Consider the following 20746-nt stretch of genomic DNA (forward strand, 5'->3'; position numbering starts at 1 on the left):
CACTACGATCCCTTTACACTTAACACTTTCCCTACAGAAACGATATTATTAAATCTAACTATAGTGGAAAATAGTACCCTAACTACACTAGATATCCCTTTCCTCACACTAATAATTGCTAAATGACACTTTGAGAGCAGAAGTAACAGAACTGCTTCCACTCTCTTCCACAGCCCTGTATTAAAATGGTAGAGATTTGGCGGGGCTATCTTATATACTGGGGGGCGTATTCACTAATGATTGGCCTCTGGACCCCCTAGTCACTCCAATCACATTCCTAGCATTCTCCTGCCACCTCAATTGGCTTTTACTGATGGTTCTGGTCCAATCACGGACTTTTAAAGCCCAGTTCCTCTCCCATTGCATTTTGGTCGGTTCTGGTTGCCGAATTTCGAACAGTCAATGTTCGGGTCGAACTGATGGTCAACCCGAACCGTTCGATCATCCCTAATCCCTAGCAAATTCAATCAGTTAGATCAGCATCAGGGGCCTGATAGCTGTTGTTAATCCAGGACAGGACTAATTAATTTTGATAAATGTCAGCAGGTCAACGGAGTGTGAGAACAGACGCACTCTTTTATCCATCACAAAACCTCCAGCAGCACTGATTGTCCATTTGGAAAGCACGCTGGAAGCAGGACAGGCCAGTAGCTTTATTGCATATTGAGCAAATTCTGACCAGTGCTTCATCTTCAAGACCCAGTAACTCAGTGGATGCTCAATTGGAAAGGTCTCCAAGTCTGCTCTTTCCCCTAGATAATCCTGCACCATATGCTGCAAACCCTGCTGATGGTTGCTTAAACCTAACAGCCCTGGGCGCTGAGGACTAAAGAATTGTTTATTGGTCAGCCGGCCGCCTTCTCCACTGCTCTTCCTTTGGCCGAACGAAGCACCAGAAACACGTTGTCCAGGAAATGGTAATCTCCCAGTGTCTGGAAAGGTGTTACACACATTTTTCTTCAAGGTGTCCTCAAGAGGTTTCATCCTCTGCTCCCTCTGCAAAGGCAGGGTGAGCTCTGCAACTTTACCCTTGTAACGTGCATCAAGAAGGGTTGCAAACCAGTAATGATCCCTCTCCTTGATACTATGAATCCTCGGGTCCTTTTGCAGGCTTTGCAGTGTCAGGGAGCCCATACAGCGTACGTTTGAAGAGTCATGAGATTCTGAGTCATCTGGGTCACTAAGGATGACATTGTCAGAAGCAACCTCTCCCCAGCCACGTATAACTCCTGGGGTTTCTGGGGAATTAAAACCATCCCTTGAAGACTGCTGTATGTTATCCTCTGCATCCATGCTACCACAATCCTCTGTTGAATTTTAGTTTGGGGATTCCATTGAGGGTGTATATATATATATATATATATATATATATATATATATCTATATATATATATATATATATATATATATTTACTTTGAGATATATATATATATTTACTATATTTACGCCTGGATCCTGAGGAAGCCCAAAGTGTGGGTAAAACGCGTTGATCCATCGCCTTACAGAATGTGCTGCAATACACCTTCTAGATACTGTATTCTTGTATGATGTTTTTACTATCTTGCCTTCAATAAAATTTATATTTTTATAATCTGTATTTTATCTAATTGATACTCTTGCACACACTAAAATCCCCATCCACCTCGTCCACAGGGTCCACCTGTAAGACATGGTTTACTTTTGCCAGAAGCCAAGCTCCCCTGAGCCTGTCCTTATGCCATACTCACACAGGTGCTCATTGATGGCCCTCTGCTGCATGTGCAGCCGTTGCAGCATTGCCAATGTTGAGTTCCACCTGGTGGGCATGTCACAAATGAGGTGGTTGGTGGGAAGGTTGAATTCCGTTGAATGTCAGCCAGCTGAGCACTGGCATTTTACAGGCATGGGTCTGCCATTGTTAACGGTAACACTCCCAGCCCATTTGAGCTGTAACTCCAGGTGTGAGAACTGAGACAATGACAATTCCGGCATCTTTGGTTTGTGTGTTTTATTATGTTTTGGGGATAGGAGAAGGGAATGAGTGGGATACTCCTCTGGCTCAACTAGGTACAATTTCGGGACTCTTCTAGAGAAAAATGCCTGTCAGCGCTGTCTTGACGCCAGCCGACGCTAGCCAACGATTCCTGACCCTTGAATATACTGTAACACTGAAAACTGTGCTGGAACCTTGACCTTAATCCAGAAGATCATGGACTGTAAAACACTTGACTCCTGACTGCTTTTCTCAAAAGTCACTGAATAGCTCCCCTCAGCCCTGCCCTGGCTTGAGGTAGCTCTTTGTAAATTCCTGTGCTGCTGCAACTCTCAACTGGTGCACTCCACATTGTACAATGACTCTTCAGGGCCCAAACTGCAGGTACCCCTTCTATACTTCAGGGTCCTCAACCTAGGCACCCCCTTTACAGCTAGCTGACTCCTGGATCCCAGAACCTTTTCCGGAGAGCGGTCCTCTCTGACACTAGGTACTCACGACCTTTGTAGGCTTTCTTGGGACTGGATCCCTTTCTCTCTCCGCTGGTTCTCGGCACACCAGATCCCCTTCAGCTCAACTCAGCATCCTCTGGATTCTCAGGCAGCACCCCGAGACATCCACTTCCTCTGACAGGAGGAGAGACAGCCATACTCTTCCTCCTGGGACTCTGTTTCCCGCCAAAGATGCTGAGTCATGCACTCCCCTCAAACTTATACCCACTCCCAGAATCCTCTGCGGCAGAATCTGCCTTCTGGAGTAGTTACAAGCCTGAATGTGTCCCTGAATGGGTTTCCTCCATTGCCCTATGAGAAGCCTCTCACAAAGCCAGTGGGGAAACTCCCCTCTCAGCGGACACACCTGAGAGCCATGACACCCTGACCAAAAAGAAATCATGCCCTTGCTGTTAGGCAAACATGGCCTACTATGCATTTACCTAGCACCTACCTGTAGGGTGCTACATTATTATGATGTGGGTCTTTCAGGTGCTTTTGCCAATGGACTGCATGGCAGGTCCTCATATGTCTTGTTAAGCATGGGGTGCCCAAGCAGCTGGTGTTCTGGCCACACTTGATCTGCTTCAGACAGAGATTGCAAACAGCAACGCTGCGGTCTGCTTCATGTGTTGAAAGTCTGCGGGGAGTTAGCAGCGCTCTGCACCTGTGGAGCTCTGTGGTGGGATGCAATAGGATGGCTGCCCTTAAGCCAGCCCCTGGAGGACATCCTGCCTCATTGGAGTTGTGCCGCCTCTTCCTCCTTCTCTATTCTCTCAGGCACCCAAGTACAGTCAGTGACCTCATCATCCCCTCCCTCCTCATCACTAGAGCAAACTTGACAGTATGATGCAGCTTTTGGAACATGACTGCTAGTTTCTTGTCCATCATTGCCACCGCCTCTCTCTAGGCTAACGTTATTCCCTTCCTCAACCTGGGAACCAACATCGGACCATTCAAATTTCTGCACATCCTCCAGCATCATGTAACTGACACTATGATCGACGGCCAGCACTAGAAAAAAAGGACAAGCGTGCCCCGCCTGCAGAAGATGCACCATGTCCACGACCACCACTTTTCACTGTGGACACAGAGGCTGCTTGCCCTATTTTATTGGCCTATGAGCATCTGCCTCTCCTTGTTGACCTTTCGGACATGATGGGGATTTTTGGGGGGTTTTTATAACTTTTTTTATAGAATGTGGGATGGAAATATGATGCTTGGGTGCAATACTTTTGTGCTTGGTGAACTATAAACCGTTTTATTATTCTTTATTATTTTTTGGGGGCATTTTTATAACTTTTTAGTACAGAGCGTGGGAAGGGAATATGGTGCTTGGGTGCAATACTTTTGTACTTGGTGCACTATAAACTGTTTTATTATAATTTTTTTTTTTTTTTTTTTTAAAGAAAAACGTAATAAAGCCTAAAAAAAAAAGAAAACCCCTGCTGACGCAGAAGGAATAACAGCTACGATGCAGAAGGAGGGACAGCAAATATGCCCTAAATAAAATTAGTTCTGCTGCGCCACAACAAAAAAATCACTGTTAATGTAGAAGTAATAGCACCTGCGATGCAGAAGGGGCACAGCGATTATGCCCTAAATATTATTAGTCCTGCTGTGCCATGAAAAAAATTCTAATCAAAGAAAACCCACTGCTGACGCAGAAGGAATAGCACCGACAACACAACGATGACGACAGCAATTATGTGCTAAATAAAATTATATCCTGGTTATATCCTTTGAAAAAGTCCTGTTGGACGAAATGCATCAGGATCGTACCTTTACAGCCAGACTTGCATACCTCTCTGCTTTTACCATTGGAATGTTTATGAGTGTTTTTTTCCCTTTTTAAATAAACTATTTATTTGGGTTTTACACTATGTCTGTCTCCTTTGGTTTACCTCCACATGGGTCTGGTTATCTGTGAGTGATCCTGTCCATCTTCCCTGTTGGATACACACTGAGGAGACATCCGTGGTTGCAGATTGTTCAAGGAATCCCATCTCATCCTAACAGCTCTTTTTGACCCTCATGCCATAAGGTATTTAGGGTCATCAACATCTGGTGAGGGCATTTTATTTGGTGTTGGTGACAGGACATCATTATCACGACTCACTTTCGTATTGTGGAATATCCTTCCTGCACTTATTGTTTGGAACTTGAATATGGACCCCTTTCACCTTATTCATTCATAGACTGTCATATATTTTATAATTTTCCTTCACTGTGAATTGTTGGAGTTTTTTTGTTATCACAGTGCAGCACTTTATTTTCACTATTTTGTATATCAACCTATTTGTCAGTTGTTTGTGTCAGCAGCTCTCACTTTGAATTGGTTAGTGCAGTTTATTTCTTCCCTTTTTTTCGAAATAAAATTAGTGCTGCTGCGCCACAAAAAAAATCACTGCTAACGCAGAAGTAATAGCACCTGCAACACAGAAGGGGGAGTACTAATATTGCAGCAACAGAACCTGATGCTGCAAAAAAAAAAAAATTAAAAGAAAAAAATATATTAACCGGTTGCCGACCGCTGCACGACTATTTACTGCGGCGGTCAGCCCCGGCCAGGCAAAGTGACGTATATATACGTCACTAGCCTGGGAGCCAATAGCGGGCAAACGTGCGCCGCCGGAGGCGCGCTCCCATCTCGGCTCGTTCTCGGACACCTCCGTGCGTGTGACCGGCGGACCCTATGTCCGCCGGTCACTCGCGATCGTCCGCTGTGAAGGGAGAAAGGTAGGCGGCTAATGTAAACAAAGCCGCCTGTCATTCTCCCCTGTGTAAAAGCACTGATCTAACGGTCCTGCTATGTAGGACCGTTGATTTGTGCTGTTACACACACAGACACATCCCTGCACAGTAAGAATCACGCCCCTAGGGACACACATAGCCACTGCATCTCTAATAAAGTTAACCCCTTCCCTGCCAGTGTCATTTTTACAGTAACAGTGCATATGTATAGCACTGATTACTGTAGTAATGTCACTGGTCCCCCCAAAAGTGTCAAAAATGTCAGTAAAGGGTCCGATCTGTCCGCCGCAATGTCGCAGTACCGCAAAAAAACTCGTAAAAAAAAAAAACAACAAAAATGACAAAAATCTTTCCCTTAGTTAGCAAACCAATCAAAATACGCTTATTGTGATTTTTTTACCAAACATAGGTAGCAGAAAACACATTGGCCAAAAATTAAAAAAAATGTTGATTTTTAAATTTTTTTGGGGGGAATTTCATATAAAAAAATGTGAAAAATATTGTTATTTTTGCAAAATTGTCGCTCTTTTTTTGATTATAGCGCATGATCAAAAAATCGCACAGGTGATCAAATACCACCAAAAGAAAGCTCTATTTGTGGGAAAAAAAGGACGTAAAATTCGTTTAGGTACAGCGTTGCACGACCGCGCAATTGTCCGTTAAAATCACGCAGTGCCGAATCGCAAAATACCCCCTGGTCAGGAAGGGGGTAAAATCTTCCGGGGCTTAAGTGGTTAATGAAAAAAAAATGTGATCAGTGGGGTGACACAGACGTGTTGTATACACCAACACTTGTATACACCAACACTGGCCCCACTACACTGTGTTACACAAGAATCACAGCATAGCACTACACTGACTGCACTACACTGTGTTACACAATAATTAGCACAATACTACACTAAAATGACTGCAGTACACTGTGTTACACAAGATGAATCAGCCCTACACTACACTGCACTGACTGCATTAAACATCAAAGCACAATCCCCTAACTACCCTGCCTAATCTGTAGGAAGTAGGAACAGATTATTTTCCTCCTGGGAACGGATAAAGGATAAAAAAGCACAGGTAAAGGATAATAGGAAAAGAGGGGAAATATGCACAACTGATGAATTGAGATGTAAAAAAATTATTTTGTTAATAGATGTTTGGAGACACCATCAATTAAAACATTTTTATAAAAACCTTACTTCACCCAATAAGATCAGGAGAAAATGTAATGCCTTTTGAAAAAATATTATGCTTAAAAACCATGCTGAAGCAATGCACATCACAGATATTTAAGATTCTTACCAGAATGACGGACCCTGTTGTTCCGCCATTTCTGGGAAAATGGGAGGCGGAACTCAATGTAAAATGGAACGAGGAAGAAAAGGAGAAAATAATGAGTTTAGCACACGGAACAGCAATAGATATAAAAAACGAGGGGAATTAATTATAAGTGCTTATTAAGATGGCATATAACTCCTAGTAAAGCAAATAAATATCAACCTGAAAAATCGCCACTTTGTTGGAGGAGATGTGGGATGAGGGGAAATATGTCACATATTTGGTGGGAGTGTCCGATCACATATAAATTCTGGGAGGAAATAATACAACTCATTCAGGAAATAACAGGAGATAAAACGTCAAAAACCCCTGAAACCTATCTACTTCATAAAATCAAACAAACAATAAAACAATACAAAATGACGGCGATACCCCATTTAATAAACACCGCAAAACACCCAATCACAAAGTTCTGGCATGTACCAGAAAGTCATACAGTAAGAGATTGGATAAGGAATGTAGATAACATATATAATTTGGAAGAGCTGTATCATAGAGGAGAAAATAAATTAAAAAAATTCTGAAAATCTGGAAAGATTGGAAAGAGTTTAAGGGTAAATAGAAGTTTGTGGAAATGGGAGGTATGTAAAAAGGGGAGTAGAAAGAGAAGTGTGAAGAGTATAGGAGGGAACAGAATTTAAGATTCGATAGAGGGAGTAGAAAGAAGCGGGTACGCTTGGGGGGGGGGGGGGGTATTTGTTATACTTGTAAGGATGACTGTTCTGTTTTCTTGGTTGTTTTTTCTTTTTTTTTATGAATTTTGAATTTCAGAGCTAAAGTATGATGTGAAAACTTGTCAGTAAAGGCTTCGCCATAGCACTAATGTTGTTTCCAGGTGCACACGTATGCACTTGCGCGAACGTGGAAATGTGAATGGCCGTGCGTAAACACACACTCGCGGCCGCACATCTGGCTCCAAACAGATTTTTTTTAAACAGAACTTCAGCACTGGCTAATTGCTGTTTGGTCTACAGCACTCTGTGTAGTTCCTGCATTTGACCTCTGATCTTGACTAGGCTTGCTTCCAACCATTCTGTCTGTTACTTGTCCTGACCCCTGGCTTCACCTTGGATTCTGCCTTTGCCTGCTGCACCTGTTTATCCCGCATCCGTTGCCGACTCTGCCTGTGACCTGACTACGCTACTGTCTGCTGTACTTGCCTGATCTGTCTTTCTGTTACCGACCCGGCTCGTCTGACCCTGCTTCCAGCTCTTCCAGCCTTCTAAAGCTCCTTCGGTCCAGCTCAGCATCTTCTGGCACCTGCTTCCTGCTGTGCATCCACAGTTTGTCTTCAGCCAGTCTGCCTGCTTCCAGCCATCCTGCTGGCACGTCTGCCACACAGACTTCTGGACTGACTATATGTGCCCTTACCCCGCCGTGCTCCAGCGGCTACTGTCTCACCACCAGTGGCCCTCGAGCCGGAGCTGTAAGAGAGGCCTTCCTCCGCAAGTCAGGCTCACAAACCAGGTACGTGACAAAACTAATACAATTTATATAAACTAATCTCCACTCTTAACACACTACACACGGCTGCTGTGTAAGCAACCTTATATAGTGTGGGGCATGGACTTAGCCTCTGAGCCATGATTGGCTAAAGGCACCCTGCCTTTGGCCAATCACGGCTCTGACAGGACATTGTACTGTGATTGGCCGATGCATACAGGTCAGGTGCATGCTTTTGCCAATCACAAGCACTTAATGCACTGCAATCGTGCAGTGCATTATGGGTCGCTCATTGGCAGTTGAACTTCCCCCCGGCAACTCCATTTGTTCATGTGTTCTGTAAACACACAAAAACCCGATGTTCAAGTTGAACTTACGTCAACTTGATTATTAAGCCCATCACTACTGTCCAATATGCCCCTTCCTAGTGGACCAGTGTGGAACAGGCAGACAACATGAGCAGCATCTGATCACACTGAGCAGACCCTATCAATGGATCACTGCTCCCTGTTAGGCAGAGAGACTTAAATTTGTCTGACAGTCCCCCTGTTAAGCAGGGAAACCCAAAAATGATGCACTCTCAAAAACTATGCACTCTCTAGCACCTACCTAGGTGGGTGCTACCCCTACCCCTAAAGACTACAGCATAAAGGGGTAAACAATGTATGGTTAACAGCAAACACACACAGACATCATAGGTTGAACTGGATGGATTGATGGATTGAAACTATATTAGGTTGTATGCAAAAATTATAGCCCAGAGACTTCTCCCCATTTTATCCACCTTGATTGACCCTGATCAAACAGGTTTTACTCCAGGTAGACAAGCCTCAGATGATATATATACCAAAGCATTGCATAAATGTTATCCGTTATGCTAAATCCCACCGAGTGCCTTCTCTGCTTCCCTTGGATGCAGAGAAGGCATTTGACAAAATATATTAGGGTTATATGTCTTAAACACTCCAAATTTGGCTTTACAGGACCTATTTTGGCAGCCATTCTTGCATTGTATTCCTCTCTATCTGCACAGCTAAGCACTTATAAAATGTTAACCCACCCATTTCCGATAACAAATGGTATGCATCAAGGATTCCCATTGTCGTCTACTATATTTAATCTTCTTATTGAACCATTAGCAGAAGCCATTAGATCCCATCAAGTTATAAAGGTTTTCACATTCAATGATAGATTGCACGTTATTAACCTTCTTGCTGACGATATACTCTTCCTGACTGGTCTAAATACTTTGTTAGCTACAGCACATACCATCCTAGACTAGGTACAGTGAGATATCTTACTACAAGGCAAATTTTACGAAATCACTTATTTTATATATAGGACTGAACTTCACCCTCAAGACAGATTTAAAAACCTATAATCCCTGTACCTGGAGTATCTCAAGGGTGGGGTGGGCCCCCCCCAAAAAAAAAAAAAAATCTATACCAGATGCTTATCCGAGTACTCCTGCCCGGCAGGTAAGGGAAGGGGGGTGCGAGTGAGTGCCTCCCCTCCTTAACCATACCAGGCCACATGCCCTCAACATGGTGTGGGGGGGGGTGCTTTGGGGACAAGTTATTGATGGGGGAAAGGGCTTCTTCAAGACAACCCTTGGCTGTGGTTGTGGGAGTCTGCGGGCAGGGGGCTTATCAGAATCTGGAAAACCCATTTAATAAGGTTCACGTCCGCTTATAGGTCTTACAATCAAAGCCTGTGCAAAAATATCTCAACAATATAAATTGACAAGAAAATACTCTGCTTTATTCCCGGTTCTGGGTAACCCTAAATTTACACCTGGTTATCAGGACAGAAAATTTAGAGATCTGATGGAAAAGGGTATTTTCCAGGTAGACCATTTCCTAACACCAGAGGGATGGACAACAGAGAAGGAGTTGGTGGACCCCCTAGGGGATTTTCAGTTGGACCGCTGGAGAGCTGCTCAGCTTAGACATTTCCTGGGGACTCTACCAAAGCCTAACCAGGTAGTATTAATATATACAAAATTTGAGGAGGTTTGCGTACAAAAAGGAACGTTATTACATTCCATATCTAAATTGTACTCGATGTTGAGTGACAATGGAGATAATTACCAACTAACATATATGAACGAATGGGAGAAAGAATTGAATAGTACTTTTTCTGAAGTAGAGAGAAGACAAATATTCCAGTCGGTCTACTCAACATCCATCCGTACAAAAATACAAGAGATGAACTACAAAATACTGTCGAGATGGTACCAAACCCCGGTAAAAATGCATAAAATATCACCAACAAATACAGACAGATGTTGGAGGTGTGGGGAAGGAAAGGGGACACTACTACACATTTTTTGGTCGTGTCCCAAAATGGAAAAATTCTGGAAACAGATTTATGAAATTATACAAACTTTTACAGAATATCAACTGACAATGGATCCAGCTCTCTTCCTTCTCCACAAAACTAACATCTCAAGAAAACAATACAAAAATTCAATATTACCCCATCTACTTTACGCAGCGAAAATGTGCATTCCCTTAAAATGGAAAAAGAGGCACCACCAGATATTAATATGTGGATTAATAAGGTGGAAGAGGTTAACAAATTAGAAAATCTTGTATTAAATGCAAATCATAAAATAGAAAAATACAAATTAATATGGAACGGATGGAACGAATATGTCATCTCGAGAAGACAGAATCCAGTATGAAGGCCTAGGAGATAGAGGGAACCCTAAACTCAAGGAGAATTTCCCCACCCCTTTTTCCTAATATATATATATATATATATATATATATATATATATATATATATATATATTTTTTTTTTTTTTTTTGTTTTTTGGTGTTTCGTTTTTGAGTACTAAAACAGTGGTTAGACTATAAAAGGTATATAAATAGACCAGCTTTTTGGGGGAATATTTATGTTATGATTATTTTTTTGATGGGGTAACCCTTTCCCAATGTGGAAGGATTATTGAAGTTATAACTCTTATCCTCTGCTACAATGTAAACAATGTATGATACCATGATTGTATAAAATTGTATATGAAAAAATGATAAATAAATAAAATTTAGTAAAATAAATAAGGGGGCTCCCAGATCCCAGCCCCCCCATGTAAATGACTCAATCACCAAAAAGTGTCAAAAAGAAATTAAAACACACACAGTTTTTGACAATTCCTTTATCAAAAACAAAAAACAATGGCCCCCGATGTAGATCCATCATTAATCACAATGCCCGCCGCCACGGCTGGACCAGAAAAAAGAAAAATAAACACCCCGCCAGCAATGAAGGCTAACCACCATGTGTCTGCTCCTTCTAACATCTAACAGTTCTTAAATAGGTAAGGGGTAGAGCCACCTGGCGATGTCACCCGGTGGCACCGTCACCCCAAAGCATCTTGCCCCTTGTTGATGGGGACAAGGGCCTCTTCTCAACAACCCTGGGTTGTATTTGTGGGGGTCTGTGGGGGGCTTATCGGAATCTGGGAGCCCCCTTTAAGAAGGGGGCCCCCAGAACCCAGCCCCCCCATGTATATGATTATGGGGTACCCATTCACCAAAAAAGTGTCAAAAAGAAATAAAAACACTTTTTTGACATTTCCTTTATTAAAAATAAAAAAACAATATCCCCTGATCTAGATACATCGCCAATCACAGCGCCTGCCACCCCTGCCGGACCCGGAAAAAAAAAGAAAAGCTGTGCGCCTGTTTTGCAAACTGACAGTTCTTAAATAGGTAAGGGGCGGAGCATGCTAGGTCAGTGACATCACATGGGGCGGTGGCACCCGTTGACGTCGCCAGGTGGCCCGCCCCTTACCTATTTAGGAACTGTTAGATGGTGAAGCAGGCACATGGTGGTTAGCCTTATTTTATTTTTCCTTTTTTTCGGTACAGCGGTGGGCATCGTGATTGATGATAGATCTACATCATTTTTTTACTTATTAATAAAGGAATTGTCAAAAACTGTGTGTGTTTTGATTTATTTTTGAGACTTTGTTTTTGTAAATGAATAGGGGTACAATGTACTCATTTACATGGGGGGGGGGGCTGAGATCTGGTGGCCCTGTTGTTAAAGCGGGCTTCCAAATTCCGATAAGTAACCTGCTCACAGACTCCCACAACCACAGCCCAGGGTTGTGGGGAAGAGGCCCTTGTCCCCATTAACTTGGGGATAAGGTGCTTTGGGGTGGGGGAGCCCTTCCAAAGCATGTTGAGGGCATGTGGCCTAGTATGGTTCAGGAGGGGTTCAGTCATCCCTTCCCTTTTCTGGCCTATCAGGCTGCATGCTCAGATAAGGGTCCGGTATGGATTTTGGCATGGGGTTTCCCTAAAATCCATACCAGAGCCAAAGGGCCTGGTATGGATTGGGGGAGACCCCGACGCCATTTATTTTTACATTTTTGTATTGCAGCTAATGGTTTTTTCCATTCAGCTGTCAGCAGGGAAGCCCATTAACAGCTGATGACTCATCCATTGTTAAGGATGCAGCAGCCAGCTACCCGGGCTGCTCCTTAACAACCAACTATTTATTATGCCCTGATTGGGCAAAGCTTTGCCCTATCAGGGGGTAGAATGCACTATGCAGTGCACTGTGGGGCGCTCGGCGGGTGAACATCCCACCGAGCGCCCCACAAATTCAGGTGTTCACCGAATAGGCAAACGGCGATGCTTGGGCAAAACAAATGCTCGGTCTGTAGTACTCGCCCAACACTACTCTCCAGGACACTACCTATCCCTCTCAAGCAAGCCTTAAAATCCCAACTTAAATGATTACTTCCATGCCTCACTCCTAGCCCAGCTAAAGTATTGGTTTACCCCATCTACCGAAGTATGGAGTGATATTGAGTTAACTTTCAGCCCTACACATACTTTGCTCTCCCTTTTATTCATTTAAATTTTGAAGCCTCTCTCTTTGAAGCAATGTCTATGCACCATGCAAGCGTATTATAATGGCTTGGAGCAAACTATACTCCATCTCCCATTTTTCTCACAATAAAGTAGGTATCCCATTACCTATCTCTCTCTTGTATTACCTTATTCCAGGTATTTCTCTAACAGACTGGAATAGTAAGGGAGTTAATGCAGTAACTTACTGTCACACCAACCACCAGCTTTAATCATTTGAAGAGCTAGCTATACAATTTAAACAGGGCCGGATTAAGAGCATCATGGGCTTGGTGCTGAGGATTTTGAAGGGCCTTAAGGGCCGTGCCTTGGCATGCACCCAGAGGAGGAAGGGTGCATGCCTAATTCAACATGGGATGCTGTCTCTGAAGCCCATAAACACATCCATGCATCGGCAACTGTCCCTCCTTGTCCGGCCTTCGTGCTGTGTGGGGAGGTTCTGAGGGAGCTGCCTGGGGAAGCGAGCATAGAAGCCAGACTTCTGTGTTTACAAGTGACAGAAGAGCGGTAACAGTGAATATGGCCAACCCGGGGCCTATATAAAGGTAGGGGCCTGGAGCTGCAGCTCCAATAGCCCCTACGTTAATCTGGCCCTGAATTTAAACTACCTCAAAAAGATTAATACAAATACCTTCAAATTTCCCATTTACTGTAAATACTTGGCAAATGTTCCTTCATATTTACAGTTGGCAATTTTACACTACATAACCAACACCCCTCAAGGGCATTTCCATATTTTACAACTTACTTCAAGAAAAACGTAGTTTCCCTAAAACATCTCCGTTCTTGAAATTGGATATTGGTATGGGGAAGTCTTATACAGTATCCCAGTTGCAACATGCATTTAAAGCCATATATAAGCCTCCAACTGTGCTAACCACTGGGAACTGACCCAAAAATAGCCCTACGCTGGTATCTTACACCTTATGGAATGTCAAATTTTTTGGAATCTCACTCCCCCTAATGTTGGAGAGGGTGGGGCTCTATAGGTCATCTTATGCATATTTTTTTGGTTGGTCCTATAAACATCTCACCAGCTTCTGAAATAAAATTGTCTTTACTATTTCTACTATAACAGTTTTTATGTCCCCAGACCCAGGCTTGACAATCTTAAATTTGGGAATAGATAGATTCCCTTTAAACTGTCATAGCATAGTAGTGACCCACATCCTATTAGCAGCTAAATTGCTTTTTAACAGACATTGGAAGTCAAACTTGGCAACTAACTTATCAAAGGCTGTTGAGAAAGTATATACAAACCATATGTATAAAAAGCCTATTAGCTAACCAGTCTGCATCACATATCATCCACTTTTTTTCCCCAATTCTTGTCAGACCCACTTTTTGATGTCTGAAATCTGAAATTTGAAACGTGTTTTCTCTATCTAAATTCTGATGTTCAGTGTATGATGTTCCTATTTCATACTTATTTGTAGACTTACTGTATACTTTTGTACACCCTTTGGGCTCTTTATTCTTGCTATTTTTATGTACTATTTTATCTTTTAAATTAATCAAAATAATGGAAAAAAAGATAGCTGAGGTGGAGATTGTGACAATATCCACTCAAAAAAACATTTTGCGAAAGGCTTAAAAGCGCTCAGCCTGACTTGATATTGTTCAGAAGTCCCCATACCGCTGCCGGGTTGCAGCACTGTATACTGTATGTAGCTGGTGCCACATATAATTTATTCTGCACTAACAAGGTGTGCATGCGTTAATGAAGAAAATAGTTAATTTGGACCAGCTTTGGCTAAACAAACTATTTAAATGTAAATAAAACCTGGAGTTAAGCTTTAACATTTCTCCATTTTCTTACACGTGATGAATGTTAAGGGGGAAAATACCTTTTCCTTTAGGCTGGGTTCACACCTCCGTGCGGAGCGGCTCATAGCAGGGGTCTGGCAAGTCCCTGTTCACCATTTCAGGTCCAATTTCAGTCTGAATTTTTTGGCTGAATTCGGACCTAAAAAGGACCAGAAGATGCACAGGACTCCTGCACAATTTGCTCTGCAGCCGCCCCGGGGCTGTGTGAACCGCCTCCATTGATCCAGGGAATATATGGTTGCCTCTTGGGGGATCAGGAAGGAATTTTTTCCCCTGCTGTAGCAAATTAGATCATGCTTTGCTGGGGTTTATTTTCACCTTCCTCTGGATCAACAGCGGGTATAGGATTGTGTATATGGGATTGTATGGTTGGGTTTTCAATATAGTTTTTTTTTTTTTTTATGGTTGAACCGGATGGATCTGTGTCTTTTTTCAACCTGACTAACTATGTAACTATGTAACATGCTCCTGACATGCAAGTTGGATGCGGGGAAACCCGCATTCAAATTGCATAAGTGTGAACCCAGCCTTAGAGAGCAAAAGTTGCAAAATGTCTAATTTTAATTCCAGTTTCAATCTTGGGAAAATTTCCACTAGTTTGGTTTAATACATAGTGTGGATTTTTAGCCTAGTTATTTGGGCAAATGTCTGGCAAAATTATCATCAAATCATTTATAGATATACTCCTCTGTGTTATAATAAATATTAAAATATAATAAAAAAAACAAAAAACAAAGCTAAATTACTTACTGTAATAAATGTCATACTTACTATGATGAGGAGGATGAAGTAAATAAAATTATAGAAGGAGTGAGCATCCATGACATAATACATGATTTCCACCCAGCCCTCCAAAGTGATTACCTGCAAACAAAATCTTGATTATTATATTATTATTAGTTCTTTATTTTTTAACCAGGATAATTATTAAATATACTTCTAAATCTGCATTGATAGCACATCATGGTATTACTGTATCTTTACTTAATAATGTAAATTATTTAATGTAGCCTTACTCATCGAGGGTTCCTTGGAATGAGGGTTCCTCAAGAGGTTGCTAAAGGTTCCTTGAGCCATCTGAGAGGAACAATTTCTGCTTCTCAGATAAGTTAGCACTGATATCAGTAATTGTTTTAGCTCTCTGTAAGGAGGAATTATTCCCAATGACCACAAATGGAAAGGACATTATTCCCTATGACCATCACACTAATGTACAGTGAGCTATGGATAGAATAATTATCAGCAGGGGTTTCCTGAGACCAGAAAGTTATTTCAAGGGTTCCTCCAAGTCAAAGGTTGAGAAGGGCTGATTTAATGACAAATTCTCCTACTGTATTAAAAACTCATATTCTGCACCATTATTCTAATACTCTCACTGCAACTACACCCAACATCCTGCTTTTGAATGAGTCTGTGAGCATCTCAAGATCAACAACTTTTGTGTGCATTCTTTTCAATAGTTAACAGAAAGAAATGCCACCTTATTAAGTTACCTCAGACTCAGAAGCAATAAAAACGTCAGGCTGCTCTGTTGAGTCACCTTAGGCCCCACATACACTTGTGAATGAGACCATTTGCAATTACCCATGAGAAACTCATCAGAGGTCCATGCAAATAGGTGGAGGTGAGAAACTCTATTTAAAATGATGGTAGTCTGATGGCGCCTGCATCTATTTGTGGCTCTTCACAAGTAATGGCTTATAGACATGTACAGAACAGAAAAAAATTGTTTTGTTTCAGAATTCGTTTGCTTTGGTTTCGGAATTCATTTGTTTCACTTTCATTCAATTTTGTTTCAATTAAATTTGGTTTTGTTTGATCATTTTCGAAATCCAAATTTTCACAATGATTAGAATTTGGATCAGTCGAAAAATGATCAACCGCTTTGAAATCTGTTTGAAAAATAGCTGGTTGTAAAGCAGTAGGCTGGGAAGCTGGCTGGCTGTGGTGTCCTTAGCAACTGATGACTTATCAGCTATCAGCAGACTTCACCACTGACAGCTGAAATGTAAAAAACAACAAAAATGTAACAAAATAGTATGGCCCCCCTCCCCCCAATTCATACCAGGCCCACCAAAAATCTATACCAGACCCGGAAGATCAGTAAAGGGAGGGGGATGAGCAAGCGCCCCTCCTTCTGAACCATACCAGGCCACATGCCCTCAACATGGGGGGGTGCTTTGCCCCCCAACCCCAAAGAACCTTATCTCCATGTTGATGGGAACAAGGGTCTCTTCTCCACAACCCTGGGCTGTGGTTGTGGGGGTCTGCAAGCAGGGTGCTTATCGGAATCTGGAAGCTCCCTTTAACAAGAGGGCCTCCAGATCCTGCCTCCCCCATGTGAATGAGTATGGGGAACGTTGTGCTCCTATTCATTCACCAAAAAAGTGTTAAGGATAAATAAAAACAGCACACAGGTTTCTGACAGTTCCTTTATTTAAAAAACAACAAAAAAACAATATTCCTTGGTGTAGATCCATCAACAATCAACCTGCCCGCCGCACCACCAAACCTGAAAAAAAAAAAAAAGCCCTGCCCGTGAGGATGTCTGACCACCGGATGCCTGTTCTGCCATTTGACAGTTCTTAAATAGCTAAGGGGCATGGCCACTTGGTGACATCACCTGGCGGCCCCACCCCCTGGTGCATGCTAAATAAGTGACATCACAAGGGGGCGGTGCCACCAGGTGACATTGTCAGATGGCCCCGCCCCTTACCTATACAGGGAGCCTGCAGTGGACAGTCAGCCTTCATCGCAGGCGGAACTTTTTTGGGGGGTCTGGTGGGGTCATCATAAATGACAATGGATCTACATCGGGAGACATTGTTTTTTTTATAAAGAAATTGTCAACTGTTTTTCTTTATTTTTAACACTTTTTGGTGGGATCTGGGGGCCCCCTTGTTAAAGGGGGCTTTCAGATTCTGAAAAGCCCCCTGCCTGCAGACCACCCCAACCACAGCCCACGGTTATCAGGAAGAGGCCCTTGTCCCCATCAACATGTGGCCTGGTATGGTTCAGTGGGGCACCGCTCGCCCCCTTCTTTCCTGGCTTCCTGGGCTACATGCTTGAATAAGGGTCTAGTATGGATCTTGGGGGGGGGACCCCACACTGTCTTTCTTTCTTTTTTTTAAATAGCCGGGCTAACTATTACATCTGAATCACCAAACATTTGTCCAAATACAACTGTATTTGGACCAAAACTAATTGCACATGTCTTATGCAAAGGTTGCCTGCACACAAAGGGCCCTAGATGCAGACAGTCTGGTAATAGCACTGTCAGGAAGGGAGCTGCCAAGCTCCCATTGTTTTAATGGTTCTTCCTGAACACAGCTATTTACATGGATCCCCACTGAGTTTCCCACAGGTAATCACAAATGCCTGCTTGAAGAGAAAACTCTAATCAGTATATGAACTTATTCACCTCACAGAAACCTTTTTTAGTAAATGTACCCATCCATGTTAGCTTTTATAAACTGGAGATACAATATTTTAATGCTTACACCAGGGCCATATATACATAGTAGGGTTAAAATAAGATGCAAGTCCATTGAGTTTAGCCAAAAGAAATACAAAATAAAATGAATAAATACTCTGAAAACTCCATACAAAGTTGATCATCAGGAAGGCAAAAAACTATAGCATGGTCCAATTTGCTTCAACCTAAAATTGCAAAGGGCCAGGCTGTCATGTCAGGGCCCACAGAGGAATACTTTATAGCAGTCTTTTCTGACTGGATCCTCTCAGGAGATACATAGAAGAAGACCAACCTCTTATGTTAAATACTTTAAATACTTTGAAATGCCTTTGTTTTAAAATTTACTAACAGGGAGGGGTTGCAACACAGAAACTAATATTTATTGCTTAGTAATTGACATGTAATTCAGGAATGGAACAAGGCCTATAGTGGTGGGAGAGTGATAATTGTCTTTATTCTACTAGATTTTTATCACCTTTAGTTCAGATAACCAAAGCATAATATATAAGGGACAATGTAGATTTTTGTCTAAAGCCGAGTACACACGGGCCAAATGTCGGGCGGCATCAGCCGGTTCAATAGAAACTAGCCTACATTCAGCCCATGTGTACTGGAGTCGGTCTGACAGAAGCCAGCAATTCAGTTGGCTTCTGTCGAAGAGGCATGATTAAAAAAGGTCTGCTGATCAGCTCCCGATCAGCATTCTCAGCCAATAGCTGAGAGTACTGCCCAAAGTGTTCTGGTGGTGGGGCCGTCTCCCTGTCAGAACACAAGAAAACAGCAGGGGGAATGCTGTACTAATGTCGAATAGTTAGTACAGTGGCTCCTCCTGAGCTGTCAGTTTTTATTCAGGGCTGAACGGAAAAAAAATAAAATAAAACTACTGGTGTGTACTAGGCTTTAGACATGTTAGTGTTGGCCAAAGGTAATGGTATTGGTGCTTGTAAATTGCTATTACAGGAATGTTGTGCATATTCTGAGATGGAAACTAATTTTCCAGCTGAGATATAAATACACAGAGAGGGCACTAGGGTCTACAAAGATTATTAGGTAGTGCGTCCTTGGCTAGCGCTATTTGAAAGAAATGAAAAGAGTAAAAGGGGGAAGCGTCACCTAAGTGCAGTAATAAAATTAGGAAATGTATTCACAAAGCCTTAAACACTCACAAGATGTGAAATGAAGGATTGTTTATGATGTTAATGTCCAATATCGGCCACTCTTCTCCATCCCGCAGGAACCGCCAAAGGAACCCGGACAGCTGTAGATGGTGTAGTTGGGCATGGACACCTTGTGGAGCCAGGAAGTCCAAGCTGACAGGTGACGCATGTCACCGAGAGAGAAAAGATAGGAAGAATAGCAGTCTACACACTCAAAGCCTCCAGCTCCTTCTACAGACCTAAGGATGTATTGCTGCATACAGCTATATATAGTGAAAGGAGAGCCACAGCCATGGAACTACATGGACCAGTGGTTCTTTTAATGGGGGTCAATATAAAATAAAAGATACTGGATATAACAGTGTGCTAGACAACAGGAACCTAGCCCTGAATATTATGTACAAAAATAAAAATGTGTTGCTATTAATATATACTGTACTTATATATAGTCCAAAATAGGTGTATACAGTAAAATACTAAAACGCATACACATATGTGACAGCTATCATCATCAGGTAAAAAAACATTATATACAGTATACATATGGTAAATCGTTAAAAAAATACAGAGAGGCAATGGTATAGTATAGAGAATGCATACAGCTGGTATACAAATCTCAAAATGTGCTACATTGTGCTTACTATGAATGTGAAAAAATCCCCATAGACCTTATGGGTCCAAAATCCATTATTAGAGGAGATCATAAAGTTCCACTGGAAAATAATTATAAAAAAAGGGGTGGTTTTTAGAACAAGGTAAAATTTTGTGATATATTCAATATAATTAACACGTATTCGCATACAGAGGGTAAAGCAAGTGCACTCTAATGTAATAACAAAATGTATATTTTGACCCATGGTAAATTAAATCAGATGTTATAACAAGGTGTGTACTTCAATCTCTTTGTTTAATCCCCCAGGGGTAAGGATGTGAAGGGTATATATCCAATACATTTCTTGTTGGCACAAAGGCTTAATATTTTGGGGAAGGTCTCAATGGCCCATACCTTTAGCTGTACAGTAGATTTTTGATGTTGCTCAAAGGAAGTGCCTTGGGACACTATGCTTGTCATCTTCGATGAAGCGACTGTGGTCCCCAAAACATTTACGTAGAGTCCTAATTGTTCTAGAACAACCCACATGGGCAAACAATTCTGTCAGTGACAGGTGTGACCAGAAATGTGTGGACAACCACATAGAATATCAGGCACAAATATAGTGTAAAAGAATATAATTTATTTAAAAATAAATGAATAACACAAATGTAAATGCACCTTCAGAAAACTAAAACTGTGTAAATCACACCAGATAACCCAATAATAGTGACACTCACACAGAAAACAACTGCTCAAACCAAATATATACAGAAAACAGGATAAACGTATCGTAATCGTAACTGAGCCCCGGTC

The 20746-nt window shown here is 42.0% G+C and overlaps 1 protein-coding gene across 1 annotated transcript in view; it reads right to left on the reverse strand.

Moving 5' to 3' along the window:
- The window catches only part of CACNA1I (calcium voltage-gated channel subunit alpha1 I), a 2042880-nt gene that overhangs the window by 1213470 nt on the left and 808664 nt on the right, over positions 1 to 20746 (reverse strand). Inside the window, exon 6 of the mRNA XM_082266478.1 lies at positions 15478 to 15570. Within this exon, the coding sequence (XP_082122604.1) occupies positions 15478 to 15570 (93 nt within the window). The remainder of the gene's footprint in view (positions 1 to 15477; positions 15571 to 20746) is intronic.

The sequence above is a fragment of the Pelophylax lessonae genome (assembly GCF_965119305.1).
Source record: "Pelophylax lessonae genome assembly, chromosome: 8".
NCBI classification, from domain to species: domain Eukaryota; kingdom Metazoa; phylum Chordata; class Amphibia; order Anura; family Ranidae; genus Pelophylax; species Pelophylax lessonae.